Source organism: Melanotaenia boesemani, chromosome 20 (genome assembly GCF_017639745.1).
Source record: "Melanotaenia boesemani isolate fMelBoe1 chromosome 20, fMelBoe1.pri, whole genome shotgun sequence".
Classification (NCBI taxonomy): Eukaryota; Metazoa; Chordata; class Actinopteri; order Atheriniformes; family Melanotaeniidae; genus Melanotaenia; species Melanotaenia boesemani.
The window spans coordinates 23,388,702-23,404,182 of NC_055701.1; the positions used below are offsets into that span (position 1 = coordinate 23,388,702).

At 37.1% G+C, this 15,481-nt stretch overlaps 1 protein-coding gene across 4 annotated transcripts in view; it reads left to right on the forward strand.

Annotated features, from left to right (window-relative positions):
- Positions 1-1,975: 1,975 nt before the first annotated feature.
- The window catches only part of paplna (papilin a, proteoglycan-like sulfated glycoprotein), a 30,035-nt gene continuing 16,529 nt past the window's right edge, over positions 1,976-15,481 (forward strand). For 3 of the 4 annotated variants that reach the window (XM_041971791.1, XM_041971794.1, XM_041971793.1), the window contains exons 1-7: positions 4,347-4,535; positions 6,210-6,272; positions 7,144-7,247; positions 12,156-12,216; positions 12,305-12,407; positions 12,618-12,748; positions 14,591-14,714. In XM_041971791.1, the coding sequence (XP_041827725.1) occupies positions 6,216-6,272; positions 7,144-7,247; positions 12,156-12,216; positions 12,305-12,407; positions 12,618-12,748; positions 14,591-14,714 (580 nt within the window). In that variant the 5' untranslated portion in view covers positions 4,347-4,535; positions 6,210-6,215. Of the gene's footprint in view, positions 2,040-4,346; positions 4,536-6,209; positions 6,273-7,143; positions 7,248-12,155; positions 12,217-12,304; positions 12,408-12,617; positions 12,749-14,590; positions 14,715-15,481 lie in introns of those variants that run through there. The other variant, XM_041971792.1, reaches the window with a different exon arrangement.

Here is a 15,481-nt window from a genome sequence, read left to right on the forward strand (position 1 = left end):
GAATTTGATACTCAGACCAGTGTTTCAGTCAGTCTGGCTAAATGTAACCTACATAACACGATCTCACACTGTGAGCAGACAAACAACCTTGTTGATCGAATGTGACTTGGTGGCATATTTGGTGTTAACACTGTTTGTCTTTTGTCTAGTAACGTGTGAAGAAAGTCTCAATGAGACCACAGTGGCTCTCCACTGTTTCACACACCCTACATAATGGAATTCCAAGCAGAGAAAGTGATGTAAACTGTCGAAATCTGACTTAAGACAAATACACATACCAACCAAGATGATTTTTTTACATGATCACATAACAACATAATTTTAGGTGACTGAGGTGTTTGTTTTCGGTGGTCAGTTCGGATGTTTTAAAAACCTCACCACTGAAAGAGAGGTGAAATATGAGGAAGAAATTATTTTTAGGAAACATACGAGCAGATGTTTAAACATAGCTTTGCTTGTGTGGTTTCCTCTTTAACACCACAAATGATCACTTTTTCTTTGTTGTTTACATGTAGTTTTAACATGTTTAGGGTGATATGACTGTTAAGTCATTTAATTTTTCCAACCATTGTGCTGCAGTTTCATTTCAGATGAGACTTGGAACATAAATTAAGATAAACCAAGTGCTATTTTAAGTTGCTCTTTTCTTTCTTTCTCTTTTTAAAACTTAGAGTAAACACTATGTATGTTTATATTATCAGATTGGTATGTTACTAATTACAAGAGCTGCTTCTAAGCTATATTATGTTACAGCCACCAGGCTCAGACCTCCAAAGAATTTAAGGACTTTTTGAGGGTTATACTGAGTAGATGCCTGAAATACTACATATGTTTGTGGGCTTTTTTTTCTCTAGCTGTATTCGCACCACAGATAGAAAGCTTGCAGTGATTATCATGTAACAACCAGCTAGAAGGGGTAGACCAGTTTTTATCTCATATACTAAAGGAGTTAAACTAAATAAGACCCTATTAAAGCAGTTCTTTTAGCTGCAACTGGTTTGGGTTCCTGCAGTGGAAACTTCTTCTAATAGATACAAGAACTATGAAATGGTACATGTGATCCAAAACGTGCCCATTTCCCTTAGAGACAAACAGTACATTTTCGTCTTTTTTCTTATTTATTTGTTTTAATCTTTTTCACCACCTATGAGAATGGTATAATCATTTAATAACATAACACTGGATGAGACTAAATTATTTTGAAGTTCCTAATGTGTGACTGTTTTCCTCTCAAAAATGACCCCTCAGGTCATTTGTTCATTATAAAAAGCAAAAACATCCTACGTTTTTCCCTTTTTTGTACTGTATTTATTTTGATAAAGAAAGAAAAAGCAGAGGGTTGATACTTTGAACTGTGTCATCTGATTTCTTTTATTTAGATTTTACCTTTTTGGATTATGTGACCTCTTGTGGTCATGAGACCAAACCCATAGGAGTTAAGGCTTATTCATGCTCAACATTTAACACAAAAGCATATGGATGGAGCCTTATGTCCGTCTTCTGAGTTAATTTTGTGTGTATTTCAGCAGTTTTCAGAACTTGTGACTGTACACCCAAACACAGCAAATGGAGCAATACCTCTGAAAATTGTGGCGGTAGTGTTGCATATATCACACATGTGACCAGCGAGAAAAAGCTGCAATAATGGACAGCTCCATCTACTGGGCTGTCTCTTTTTAATGTCGCTTTCTGGTTTCCATCTGATAACATACATTTTAATTAGCTTCTACACTGTTGCCATACTTGCTATTGTATACTGCTATTAAATCTGACTTTGGTCCTCTGAAGCGAAGTCTGAACTCTGCACTGCTCTCTAGTGGATGCATTGCCTAACAACCATTATAATAGCTTGTAGTGTAGGTGCTTGTTGGTTTTGATATTGTTGTTTTTCTGTTTTGCTGTGACATGGGAGGAAATTCATTAGCCTTTGTGGAAAATGTCATGAAAAAAATTCCAGTTGAGCCCTGCACATGGACTGCCACATGACTTTGTTTTTTAGATGATGAGGCTGGGGGAAAAAAAGAACAAAGAAAGAGAAAGTAATAATCAGAAGCCAAGGTGGGATAATGTTATACAATCTAACAAGAACAAGGCCAATATGTAGTGTGTGTACACATGTGCACCCTAATGGCAATGTGTATATCACAGTAAAATTTACTGCAAGCTAGCAGTGAACAGGCATGCTAGCTTGAAAGTGGTCCTTAGATAGCTAAAACATGCTTCACCTAGGAGGCAAAAATGATAAAAACGTTATAATTTATGTCATAATACATTACATACAGTTACACAATTAATGCAGCTTTCAAATTTCTGTGTTTCCTGCTAGCTTTTGTACAGAGTAGCATGTTACAGTACAGCATTAGTATAAAATGTTTTGCCATGTGTAAACAATGGTGTAGGAGTTAAGTTTAGCTTTCAATATTTAATCTTGTGGTTACTATAAAGCCACATTTCAATACAGCTGCGATGGCAGAACTGAAGCAACTAACAACACAGAACAGTAGTTTTAATTCGTTTATTACCAACCAGTTAAAACAACAAGATTCTGCATCTGTTTTGCATCCTGTTTTTTCTCTGACCTCTCACAACCAAAACAACAACAAAAAGCCAGTCTGATGTTTACTCATGTCCTGTTTCTTCCTCATCTACTTTTCTCTGTGTTCTCTTCACTTCATCAGATATCATTGTTTAGGGTTTCTTCAGCGCAACTGCCACAACAGTCCTGTTGTGCTCAGTGGGCCTTTTCTTGCCTGGTCAACAAAACCGGTCTAACTTCTCTTTGTTTTGTTTTATGGCTATGGCAATGCTGTCTGGACCAGTAGATTCACAGTTAAGTTACAAATGAAGACGCTAGTTAGAAAGAAGCTACATATGCAGAGAGCTTCTGAAATGGTGGGCTGTTTTATACATGTAGCTCCTATGACTGTTATAGACAGTATCCACCTTTTTTGTGTTGTCTCCCCAGCCCAAATGCAGGCAAGTGTGTTTGTATTTATGGTTGGTACTCCCCCAGGATGAGGGGAACTGTCTGTGACTTAACTGTACAGGTGGTCCAAGCAACATCATGCATGAAAACTTGTGAACATAATTTAAAAAGTCCTTAAACAACAACAACAACAACAACAACAACAACAACATCAACAATAATAATAATAATAATAAAATCACAAAGACAAATTGACCAACATTAAGTTTCAGGGTTCTGAGCCTTTAGGAATTACAACATAACTTATAACTTATATGCAACCAGTGATGGAGCCTACAGACGTGTGTTGTCCTTCAAGGAGCTCCCCAGTTCTTGCTTCTCTCTGCAAGCCACTGGAACAGTTTGTTCTGAAAGCATTGTCTGAGGTTGAAGCTAAAAAATTCCTTACAAATCTAATTTTAAGATCTGTTATTGCCTTTAGTTCCTGTGGTGGGCACAAAAAAAAACAAACAAACAAAAAAAAAAGGCAGAAGTTGTGCCTTCAACACTTACAGGAAACCTGGAGGCACCAGTCAGAAATCACCAAAAGATCATACAATTCTGAGCCATATGAAGTGTCTGATTTTAGATTTTATACCAAATTAACAGAAAATCAGGCATCAAATATAGAAGGTCCAATATTAGCGTAAAGCAGTATCTCTAAAAAAAATGTACTCGTACTTTTGTACAACGACCACATGTGAATTAAGTGACTGAATGAATATTCACCATATATTACTGAATAACTACAGCAGTTGAGAGCCATGCTTGGATATTTTTATTTTATTTTATTTTATTTTATGTTTGATCACAAAGCTCTGATGCTCACTTCAAACTTCACAAAGTCATCTTGATCATGTCTACTTGACGAACACATTGAGTTGCTGCCATGTGATTAGCTGATTAGATATTTGTGTTAACAACCAATTGAACAGGTGTACCTTATAAAGTGGCCAGTAAGTGTACAGTTCTTGTACAAAAGAAATGTAACATTTGGGACAAATTCACAGCTAAAAATGTTACTCAGCCATCCCATTAGACCCAGTGCTTCCAGTTATGATTGCCTGGTATTACATGTTCTATAAGTACAGTTGGGAAGGCATGATGAGTACTGAAGTTCATTTTTTCCTTTTTTTTCCCCTCAAAACCCTTCTCCACTGTATGGATATGTGGAGCTTAAAATAAAATGTAAAAAAAGCACACTAGCGGTTATATTTACTGTCTAAAATTACACAGTGGGCGTGAAAGATCCCCTTCTCAGTCGGGAAGGGCAGTAATTGGGGCTGCTGGTTAAAAGGACGGCGGTGATGACGCTCCGCAGGAGGTGCAACCAACAGGACTTTCTCCTCTTCTTGTCGGTTTCCTGTTGGGCGGACAGACACACAAACAGAGAGGGGAGAGAGAGACGGAGTCGGACAAAGGTTTCCAGACAGACAGCAGTCCTCATATATCCGAGCACGTTGCGCTTCTCTTTTAGACGCATCAAGTCTGAACTCTGTCCGCAGAAAAAGCAGCTGCGCAACCAAGATTTGGAGACGCCAAGGAAGCGCATTAAAAACCTCTGAACAGGGTGAGTGATTATAATGACTCAAGTCTTTTTGGCTTAAAGAAGATGAGTAGCAGAATGAAAGTTTGGTTCATAAAAGTTTTCTTTTACAGGAATCAAGTAAACTGGTAGTTTTAGGCAAATGGAAATCTACATGTTCAGTGATGAATTTGTAGTCACAGGATTTATCAAACTTCCACGACTTGCTTGTTAAAGGCTAGAAAATAAAAGAATCTATCCAATTTTTAATAAAACTATCATAGAAATGTCACAAATGGTTTAAAGTTTCATTTTTATTGATATTTATTAATATTTCCAGACTCAGATGTGTTTTACTTTCACAATACAAGACACTGCTTGTCCTGCTGACTGACAAACAGGATAAAGGTTAATTTGGTTTGATTAAAAGCATGTAATGGCTTGAGGGCTCTCTGATCTGAATCACACACACGTGGACTCTTTCAATTACTCATCAGTCTCTTTTGAATAAGCATCAACAAGATTTTATTTGATAAGCTTGTAATAATTAAGTCAGTGTTCTCTATATGGTTGTACATACAATACAATTTTGGTTTGTAAAAGACAGAAAGAATAAAGATTTACAGACATAACGTCAAACTGCAATTTCACATTTTATGTGTGACATTAGCAAAGTGATTATAGAAAATGAGTCAACACATCTGTTTTAATTTGATGAAATATTGACTGCAGCTCTTGGTTGAATCTGCCATTTAAAAGCTCATCAGAGTGAGTAAGAAGTGGATCATCTCTGCGCATCCAGACATAACAGTCTCAGATTACCACCACCCAGGGCTGATTACACCATTAAGTTGCTCAATACTGGCCCTTTAGCGTGTTTGTATGTGAGACAGGATAACTCTGTATCTTCACCATCCCTCTGACATTTTCCCCATGTTCACAGCAGGATAACTTTCCTCTCATCTGCCAGGGCAGGTCACGCCTGACAGGTCAGAGCTGGTTTGGCAGGCGACCCCCTTCTCTGTCTCAGAGGAGGCAGGAAACTCTCCATTTAGCCTCAAACAAACAAACACTCTCTCCACATCCAACAAAGGAAACAGTTTTAGCTCAGTTAAACAATCAAGCGATGAGTTAAGAAGAGAATGAGAAGTCTGGTGCTTAAAGTGTCGGAGATCTACGTTGTTATTACTTACATGATTTTTGTGTTCCTATAAAAGTGGCCATTTCTAAAGCCAGAGGTGACAAATGAATGTTTTTCTTGATGTGTTTGCCAACCTAAAGACTGCAAATAGTTTACTATCAAAGCGGACAGTAAGAAAACCAGCCAACCGACTGTTTTACCTGAATACAAAATGAAATACAAAACATTTCCAAATTTAAGACGGTACATCAAAATCACTTTGTGTCAAACACTGAAGTACATCCTCTTCATCACATGCTAAATTAAGCTGCAAAACAGACCACAGAATAAGCTGTTTATTGCCCAGAATGATGATTAGCCCTGCTGCACAAATGGATTTATGTACTTGGAAAGGTTTTAGGAAATGCTGCAGGGCAGCAGAACCACTGTGCACAGACTCAGCTGAGTCAGTTTTGCCCAGGAACTTCTTGCAGCCCCTTTCTGTCCTTTTGCTTTCTTTTCATGTTTTGGCCTGTTTCTTTCTTTTTTTTTGCCTCAGTTTTTCTTAACATCATTTCTTTTTTTTTTCTCTCTTCCAGGGATCAATGAAGATGCTCCTGCCTCTGATAATCCTTCAGCTGCTCCTGGCTCCAGCCTTCACGGTAAACTCTCAGTGGATCCACTGTAGAATTAGATAACAAAGAAGAAACAAACAAAAAAAAATAATAAATAAAAATCCGAAAAATCCAAAGTTCCAAACCAAACAAAATAAAGGTTTGATCTGTATCTATGTTTCCTTTTCTTTTGTCTATATTAATTTAGCTCATGCTGAACAGTCAAAAACTGACTTGACAGAAAACTAAATATTTAGATATAAAGTTTCTTATATCCCAAACTTTCTGTTAGGCATTAAATTTCTTGAAAATGTACTGTTATTATAGTATCAGCACATGTTATATTTGTATTTCAAAGACAATTACAGTATCTCAGAGATTTCTGCTGGAAATAGGCCAAGCAGAGGGTTGCATTCCCCTTAGAGGAAGTTCCGTTTTGATGGTTGTTCTTTAACTAATCAGCATGCACTGGTCATATCGTCATTGCAATATTCAATTATAATGTCAGTTATTGTATGTTTTCCTAATGTTGTGCAGCTTTCATAACAATGTGCATCATATTTGGATCACAGCCTATTTTACCTCAGTTGCTGTCCTGGAACTTTTCCTTACAAAGTGTGGTTTTACTCAGGAGATGGAGTTTGCCAAGTTGTGGCTACATGTGGGTTGACTCAGTGCAGCGGACAGATTAAAAGCTTCTGACACTGTGAAGCAAATGTAAATAAATCCATTTAGTTGTTCTTAGCACTGTTAGCTTAAAAGGTCAGTTTCAATGTTTATTTTTGGCCTTGGAAATGGAGGAGTTAGATTTAGTTGTAAAAATCACTACATGAAACATATATATATATATATATATATATATATATATATATATATATCAATGTAGAGTCATTAAAACATTCATTTTTATTGCATCCAGGGGCCCAGTGTGGATTACTGGGATTCATGGGGTCCTTATGGTGAATGCAGTCGGAGCTGTGGAAGTGGTGTGACCATGAGAACTAGACGCTGCATCACACACAGGTATGTTTCTTGATTATATACTGTATATTTCCATTTTTATACAATCAAACAAATATACATATAAACTCATGTGTACTGCACAAGAACTAGCATAACCGGTTTCAATCAGGTCCTGGTAGGTCAATTTCAGAGCTTATTCAGCTTTGGAACATTTGAAAAACTGGTTTTGTTTTCCACAGACAGACATCCATTATAGATTTTTATGGTATTTCTTTTAATTAACTGTTTGAATCTCAACTGTTGTTTACGATTCCCAGAAGTAGATTGATATTTATGAAGAATGAAACAAATTAAATCGAAACACACTCTTTCAAGTAGGTTCTATTAATACAATTTGGTGAGGTTTATAAAAGTAGATGCAAATGCTATTTATGCAAATATTCACAACATTTGCTCTGAACTTCTTGTGGAGATTTTTCACCCAACCATGCAAGTAAAATCTTCAGCACATAAGCAGATGAGATGATGTGAGAATGTAGCAGCAAATATTCTGCAACATCTCAGCCAGTTACATGAATGTGTGCTGCTAATAGTTGTTGCTGATGTTCCTTTCTACCAGCCTATTGGCTGCTTTCCACTCGCTCATTGCTATTATGTGATCATCAAGCAGCCCCACCCACTATTTTTGATTTGTTGTAAGTGATATCCACAGTGTAGTCTTTGCATTATGTGTTACTTTTCTGTGCTCTAGACAGACACTCACCCACAAAGTTTTCCTGCTCTGCATAATCCTGCTCTCAGCTGCTAATTTATACAATTTATTTTTGGCTGGACCAGCACAGTCTGTATCAGATTTGGAGTCAGTGTTGTTGTGGTTGAAACAGAAAAGTACTGGTTCTAAGTTGAAGCACTGGCACCAAACCAGCATTTAAACTGCTTTAATGGAAAAGAAACAACAGCCAGTCTCTCTCAGAATCACATATGTATGACTTTGTAAATATACATGTTCATAATTTCCATTCTGGGATTAATAAAGTTTTTCTTTTTTAGTTTAGTTTAAATTCATGGCTCATTTTGAGGTTTTGAATACACACAGTCAACCTTTTTTTCTGTGTGTTTTAGGCTAATTGTGAGGTTCAGGTACATAGCCTGTATCTTGTAAAATAATGCCTTGAAGTCATGAGGATGTGGACTTGTCTAACATCCAAAACACACTGCTGGAAGGGGCCTTTAAACATAAAAAGATTTCCCGTGGTTGGGTGTTGGCTGCTGAAAGGCATTGAATTGGTAATGAACCCTATCTATCATTTTTTTTTCAGACAAAAAAGGGTTTAAATATTATGTTTGAATCAGGAAACGTTTCTCATTTGCCTCTACTGTGTCTGTATTTGGCTTCTTTTTTAAAAAAAATATATATGTCCACTTTTATGTTGCCTAGGTTGCTTCTCTTGTATTTGAATAAACACAGTGAGTTTTAAGTCATGCATAGTTTTTATTGGCAGCTATCACTATAAATGTGTTTACAGCTGTAATTGCTGGAATCCAGCTGGCATGTTGCCTCATGTAACACATACAGTGATCTGTTTTTATATAATGTGAAGTGGTGAGTTTTTCATCAGCTTAGAGAAGTGCTCAGATCTTTTAGGCAAAATCAGTGCTAGATTTACTGGAAATATGCTCCATAACAAGAAAAATCCTGCTTTCAAAATCCTCAAATTTCACAGAAATCTTCTTCATGAACTTTTACAGATAACTTTAACAACTTGTGTTTTTCAGTTCAGTACTTTGACCCAGTGGCTAGCATCGTTAGTTAGCGGCTTCTGCAGATTATTACAGGATAAGTCTGAGTTCATGAGAAAGAAAGCATAAAAATAAAAGCTTAATATGTCAATTTTTAACATGTAAAACTTTACACTGCCACTTAATCCTCTGATATATCACTGGAGTTGATCATTTTGAAAAGAGGTCAATGATATCATTAGCATTGACTCATTAGCCATTTCACACGCAGATTACAGGACATTGTTGTACAATGGCTCGCTTTTGCCCGTTCATACTGACCCAGTACAGTGCTAACAGCTCAGAGGTGTTTCAGGTTTCCCCCTTTAATGCCGTGCAAACAAAACTGCAAGGTACAGGAGAAGTGTGAAAGTCCTTGACCCTTTACGAAAAGAGTATTTGTTAGATCTCATTCTTGTATGCCAAAACACTTCTGAGGTTATGTGATCAATAAGTTTGTCAGGTTCAGTTTTACGCTTGTGAAGGTGTTACTGACAGAATCTGACTCTTTATGAGTTAACATTGTAAAGAAACAGCCTCAGGCTCACGGGGTTATATAAAAACCATCTGACAAGTTTCACAGGAAGAATATTCCTGTGCTGGAAATAATGGTAAATCTCAGACATTTGGCTCTGATGTTAAGTGAAGGGTCCCAAATCAGAGAGGTTAAAAAAGTAAAGTATAGGGAATGGTTGGATGGGTTGATGGAGAGATGGATGGTTTTGAAAACTTAATATTAGTTTTTAAGTATGTGAATCTGATGCCAGGCAAATAATGTCATAAAAGTAAAAGTACTCATAAAAGTACAGGAGATCTGATAGAAATACTGGAGTACGATTCAAGAACCTTAAAACTGCACCAGTACAGGACTTCCACACATCTTTATCTTCTTTCAGTGATTACAGCAGCCCTGATTTGTCATTATAACCTGATCTAAATCTTGAAATAAAAATGAATAAAAGTCATCAGCTCGTCATCAGCTTCATCTTTCATAGTCATGAATGGTTGACAGAGTGTAGCATCATCTAAGTAGTTCAAGTTTTTTTTGCTGCTGGTTTTCAACGTGTCCATGCAGTTAGCCAGTGAGTCAGAGACACTGTTTGTGAGTGTGTAGCACGTAGTCAGCCCAGTGATGAATAACATGAAACGGCTCTGCTTGCTGCTCCCCAGTTGAATAATATAAGTCTCATCTTTCCTACCTGGTTTTACTGAGTCACAGCACACCACAATTTGACATGCTGAATCATTGTGTACTTTACAGGAACTCCCATTTCACAACATAGTCATTTAAGCATGAAATTATTATTAAATTAAATTAAGTTAAATTATTATTTTGTGCAGTCAGTAAGCTGGCATAAATAGCTGAATTTGCTCTCTGTATTTCTGAAGCAAAAGTCCCACCTGATCTGCAATGTTTGATTTTGCATTCTTAAGTGAAAGGCTGTCATGCTTTGCTGTTTCAACACCATGTAGTTTCAGCTCAAGCGTGCTGACAGAAGCATGTCTTGCTATTAGGCTTGAAGACAGGTACGTTTGGAGGTGACTTAATCATGGGGTATCGGCATGGTTGGAATGGAGGGTGGCAAAACGACCTGCCCTCTCACAGTTTACTGACTTATGCTGGGATGTTTGTGCAAAATTCATGTTCAGTTTTGATGTGGTGGCTTCTGCTGTGCAGAGGGGTGTTTATAAGTTCAGATTAAAGAGGAATGCAGCTTAATATTAGAGTTAAAACTTGTTATTTCTGCACTCACAGGCAGACTGAGCTGTATTTGCATAAGTTCACTGCACCTACTTATTAACTGTTTTTGCTCCACGGTAGGGAAGAGAAAGTCTTACCGAAACTGGAGTTAGCAAAGATGAAAAAGTAGACTTGTAATAAGAATACAAGTTGTGACTTTACAGTTGCAGATAAGTTAGAAAGCACATAGTTGGTCAGCTTGTAAAAACACAGCTGATGTTGTAATTCAGTCCCATATTTTTGCTGATTTTCTTGTTCATTTTTATTCATGTGTGTGCACACAATTAGTGTATACACAGAGTCAGTACAGCAAAAAGGCTGTTGAAGATTTTAAATGCCATTCCAAACTTTAAAGGAAGGAAATTTAAAAAGGCCCAAACTGGAAAGTTATTTGATTTTACTTGTCAGAACTTAGGGCTCAGCTGGACCAGCCCCAGACACACCCAGTCTGGATGACATCGCAATAGTCCAGCCTACATGTGACTAAAGTTTGGCCTGGTTTTCAGCATTATTTTGGGTCAAGATGCTCCTGATTTATGTGAAGTTATGCAGATAAAAGAAGGAAGCTCTAGAAGCCTGTTTAATCTGAGAGACAAATCCTGGTCAAGAAGTACTCCAGGATTCCTCACAGTAGAAATAGAAGCTAAGGAAATGCCATTAAGAGTAACTATACATTTATAGTCATTCTGGGTTTCATTGATAAGTACAGCTGGGTGTCGTCATAGCAATGAAATGAAAATGTATATCATGTTTCCTGGTGACATGCAGGGAAAACAGCATTTGTCCATGTCCAGAACCCTGTGGGACACCATTAAAATCTCTGGTATGTGTAGAGGACACATGATCAACAAGGTTAAACTGGAATCCATCACACAAACATTTCTTAAGGCAATCTAAAGAGCACCCTTGAGCCTGATGATGTGTTCATATCTTTGTAATAAGATGTAGTAAGTGGTGTCAACAGCACCAATAAGATCTAATAGGACTGTTTACGGAGGCCATAAAGAGGCTATGTCATTTTATTAAATGCAGTTTCAGTATTATCATGACCTATAAATTCAGACTCTTTATACAAGCAATTTTTCAGCAAATAAATTAGAAGGTCTTTATTGAATTTTAATGAAAAAAGGTAAGATGGGTTTGTAATTGAATAAAACATTAAAAATCAAGAGAGTTAACTTAAAGCCATGAGGAACATAGCCAATTAAAATAAATTAATTTGTTTGAGTACATGCGTGTTGATAAATGACAGAGCTCCCTCATTAACCAGATTTCGATGAAAATCAGATGAAAGGGAGAAAATCAGTGTAAAAACAGAGTAAATGAGGTCTTTCATATGGTTTCATTTCATGTAGTAGAAGGTTACTAAAATCTAACTTTGTGGTTGTAATAGAAGGTGATTGTGGGTGAGTTTTGATTGATTTGTGTTGATCTCGTTATACACACAGGACAGATGGCGGACACAACTGTGTGGGACCAGCCAAGTCTTACCGCTCCTGCAACATCCAGGTGGACAAACACATCTGAAACAAATGACATGTTATTAAATCAGCTATTTCTACTTTGTTAACCTTAGACTTCTTTGCTTTATCTCAAGGACTGTCCAGAAGGGTCCAGGGATTTCCGGGAAGAGCAGTGTTCCCAGTTTGATGGGACTGACTTCCAAGGGAAACGTTATAAGTGGCTCCCATATTATGGAGGTTAGAAGTGGACAGGAATGGGTGTTTTGGGCTTACAGTTTATTTTTTACCTCACATGATATTTAAATAGTTAACACAAACTGTGTGGGCCCAATCCACTTTTACATATAACCTGATCTTTTACTATAAATCATCAATGATAAAATGAACTTTTGGTGGAATTTTTTCCAGTTATAACAAGTTGTAAAGTAAAACTAATCTCTCTGACAGCTGAGAACCCATGCGAGCTGAACTGCATGCCAAGAGGTGAAAACTTTTACTACCGTCACCGCAGCGCTGTGGTCGATGGTACTCCCTGCCACCCAGGACGGAGGGATATTTGTGTGGAAGGAGTCTGCAAGGTACTTTTATGAGGGGAAGAACAAACACATATGCACAGAAAAACCTGAAAGATGAAGAAAACAGCTGATAAATCAAATCTGCTTCATAATAAGTGGAAATACACCTACTCCTATACATTCTGATGTTTTTAAGCTACAGCATGTCAATACATTTTTGTCTGATGAGCGCACCATTTTGGGGGATAAAATGAGGAATCTCTGCATCGCATGACGAGAAGAGGTTTATGACTCATTATAACCCTGTGATTAATGGCTCAAGCCAGAGGGGCATTTTAGCCTTGCACAGTAAGTGCTAAACTCTCCATACACAGGAGTGCTGTAAGTTCAAATTCATCTCTTTAAAAAAAGATTTATACTTCTTTGGTTCTAACATGCACAGACTGTCAGGTGAGTCTCTGTTAATGTCACATAGTTTCATGTAGCTGCTTTTTATGACTATGCATATGCAGCATTACAACTGCAATAGGCATCCCAAGTGGCTAAATAGTCAATATGAGGTGCTGAGTGACATAGTTACTATTCACATCCATTATGTTTTTTTGTTAATTAAAGCCACAGCAGGATAATCTCTCAGGTTCATGTCTATGCTGAACTCATGGCTCACAGCATCACTGCTTTAATCAGAGAGGACTCAGCCACAGGAGCGAAGCAGCAGGATCAAAGATTACTTTCACTTTGCAGCAATGTCAAACACTTCTTCTGTCGTCAGTCTTTTCTCATTTAATTATAGCTGCAGCCTTCCAAGCTTTTCCTCATGAAAGACCATGTGTGTTTCACCTCTGTCTTCACATCTTTCTTCCATCCCCTGCTGGAGGCTGATCTTCTCATGTTTAACCAGAAGCACCCATGGTGTTTTCACCGTTTCCTCTACATCTTCAAGTCTGTGTCTTGAGAACTCTAGCACCAACAGATGAGTTGAAGTTAGAAGAGTGTTTATGCAAATAGCGTTTTGAACCATATGTATAAAAACGTACACAGATTACACTGAGTATAAAGCACCTTATCACATCAACAACATCCACAGTTTCTTTTTAAAAATAATTTCCTAAACCTAGTCTAAGTTGTAGATATTATTATAAGCATGCAATGTTTTAATTATTTCTATTAGTTTGCCTTAAATAAATTTTTCCCAATCTTCACTTTAATAGATGTACCATTTTTCTTTTAACAGCCAATCAAAATGATGAGCAAAGCTCCCTGACAGGTGGTGCATCTCAACAATTTCTCGTATGAAAGTCAAGTTAGATGTTTGTACTTGGCATCCTTCTTGGGATTTAAGGGAGAAAAAAAACAAAACAAAACAAAACAAACTAAATATTAATTGAGCACAACAAAGACCTGCTGTAATTTCTGCAGATCTGGGTCTTATGGTCTGCCACTCTAGTTTCTTTAGATTCTTTTTATTTTCATCTAATCATTGTAGGACACAGCAATAGTCCCAAAGATTTTTTTTCCTTTTAGAGTTTTAGGACCTCATGTCTTATGGGGTTTGTCAGCCCCTCATTGCTGCCCTCACCCATTTTAAATATTCCCTTCTTTATTCCCTTCTGTCTGTTGGGATGAGAGCTTTCACAGATTTGATTTGTTCATACACAAATGTTTTGCATATGTATTCCTGCAGACATTTTAAAATCAGGTTTTCCATCAGTTTGAACTTTGAAGCTCTTAATAATTTAAACATATGCATTCTTTTAAAGTTATATCAACTATGTGAGGTTCTTCATGCAAGTTTAAAACAAAAATCATTCCACCAACCTGCTGTATAAGACTAAATCAATATTTGATGGCAGATTAGCCAGAAAGATATATTTATGAAATATTTTCCTTCATTCACCCTGTCAGCGCCTGGGCTGTGACAATATGCTGGAGTCTCCTCAGCAAGAGGATCCCTGCCTGCAGTGTGGGGGAAACGGCCAGTCCTGCTATCTGGTCAAGAACAGCTTCACAGTACGCGACCTGCCAACTGGTAAGATGCTGATACTGGACACAGATCATATGTTACCAGCATCACACCACAGGACCACACCAACCTGCAAGTGCCTGTACCAGGAAGGCTGAAGAATAAACAGTATTCATTCCATCCATCCATCCATCCATCCATCCATCCATCCATCCATTTTCTATACCCAGGTGCTGGAGCCTATACCAGCAGCTACTAGGTGAAATGCAGGTTACATACTGATCATGTCATAATTTTTTTTTGTTTTAATTGTTTATTTATTAGATCCCCATTAGCTACTGTTAGTTCACATCAGCCACTCTTCCTGGGGTCTCTACAAAATCATCAAGTCAATACATCCATTCATTAAAATACCTAACAAGTACACAACAACACAAACATCAAAGACACTTGCTCAAAGTACAAAAATAACATCTATAACATAGCAGGCAACACAATGGCATTGTAACTCTACATTTTCTCTTTCCTAACCAAGAAATTTCATCATCTCACCACTCTCAAAATAATGTAGACTCAATAGTTCACTTCTAAACAGACAGTATTATTATTACCGAGTAAACAGAAATAACTTCAGAGCCACCATTGCTCTGTAATTCATCTTCTTTTCTTTTAAGGTAACCAGTTTTTAAGAACTTGACTAAACAGAAATACCCACCTTATTACCATGCAGTAAAGAAATACAGAAACAAATAAATGCAGAAATACATTTGAATATGTAAATTTAATGAATAATTTACTAAATATATGTATGTTAATAAATAAAAAAATAGGAA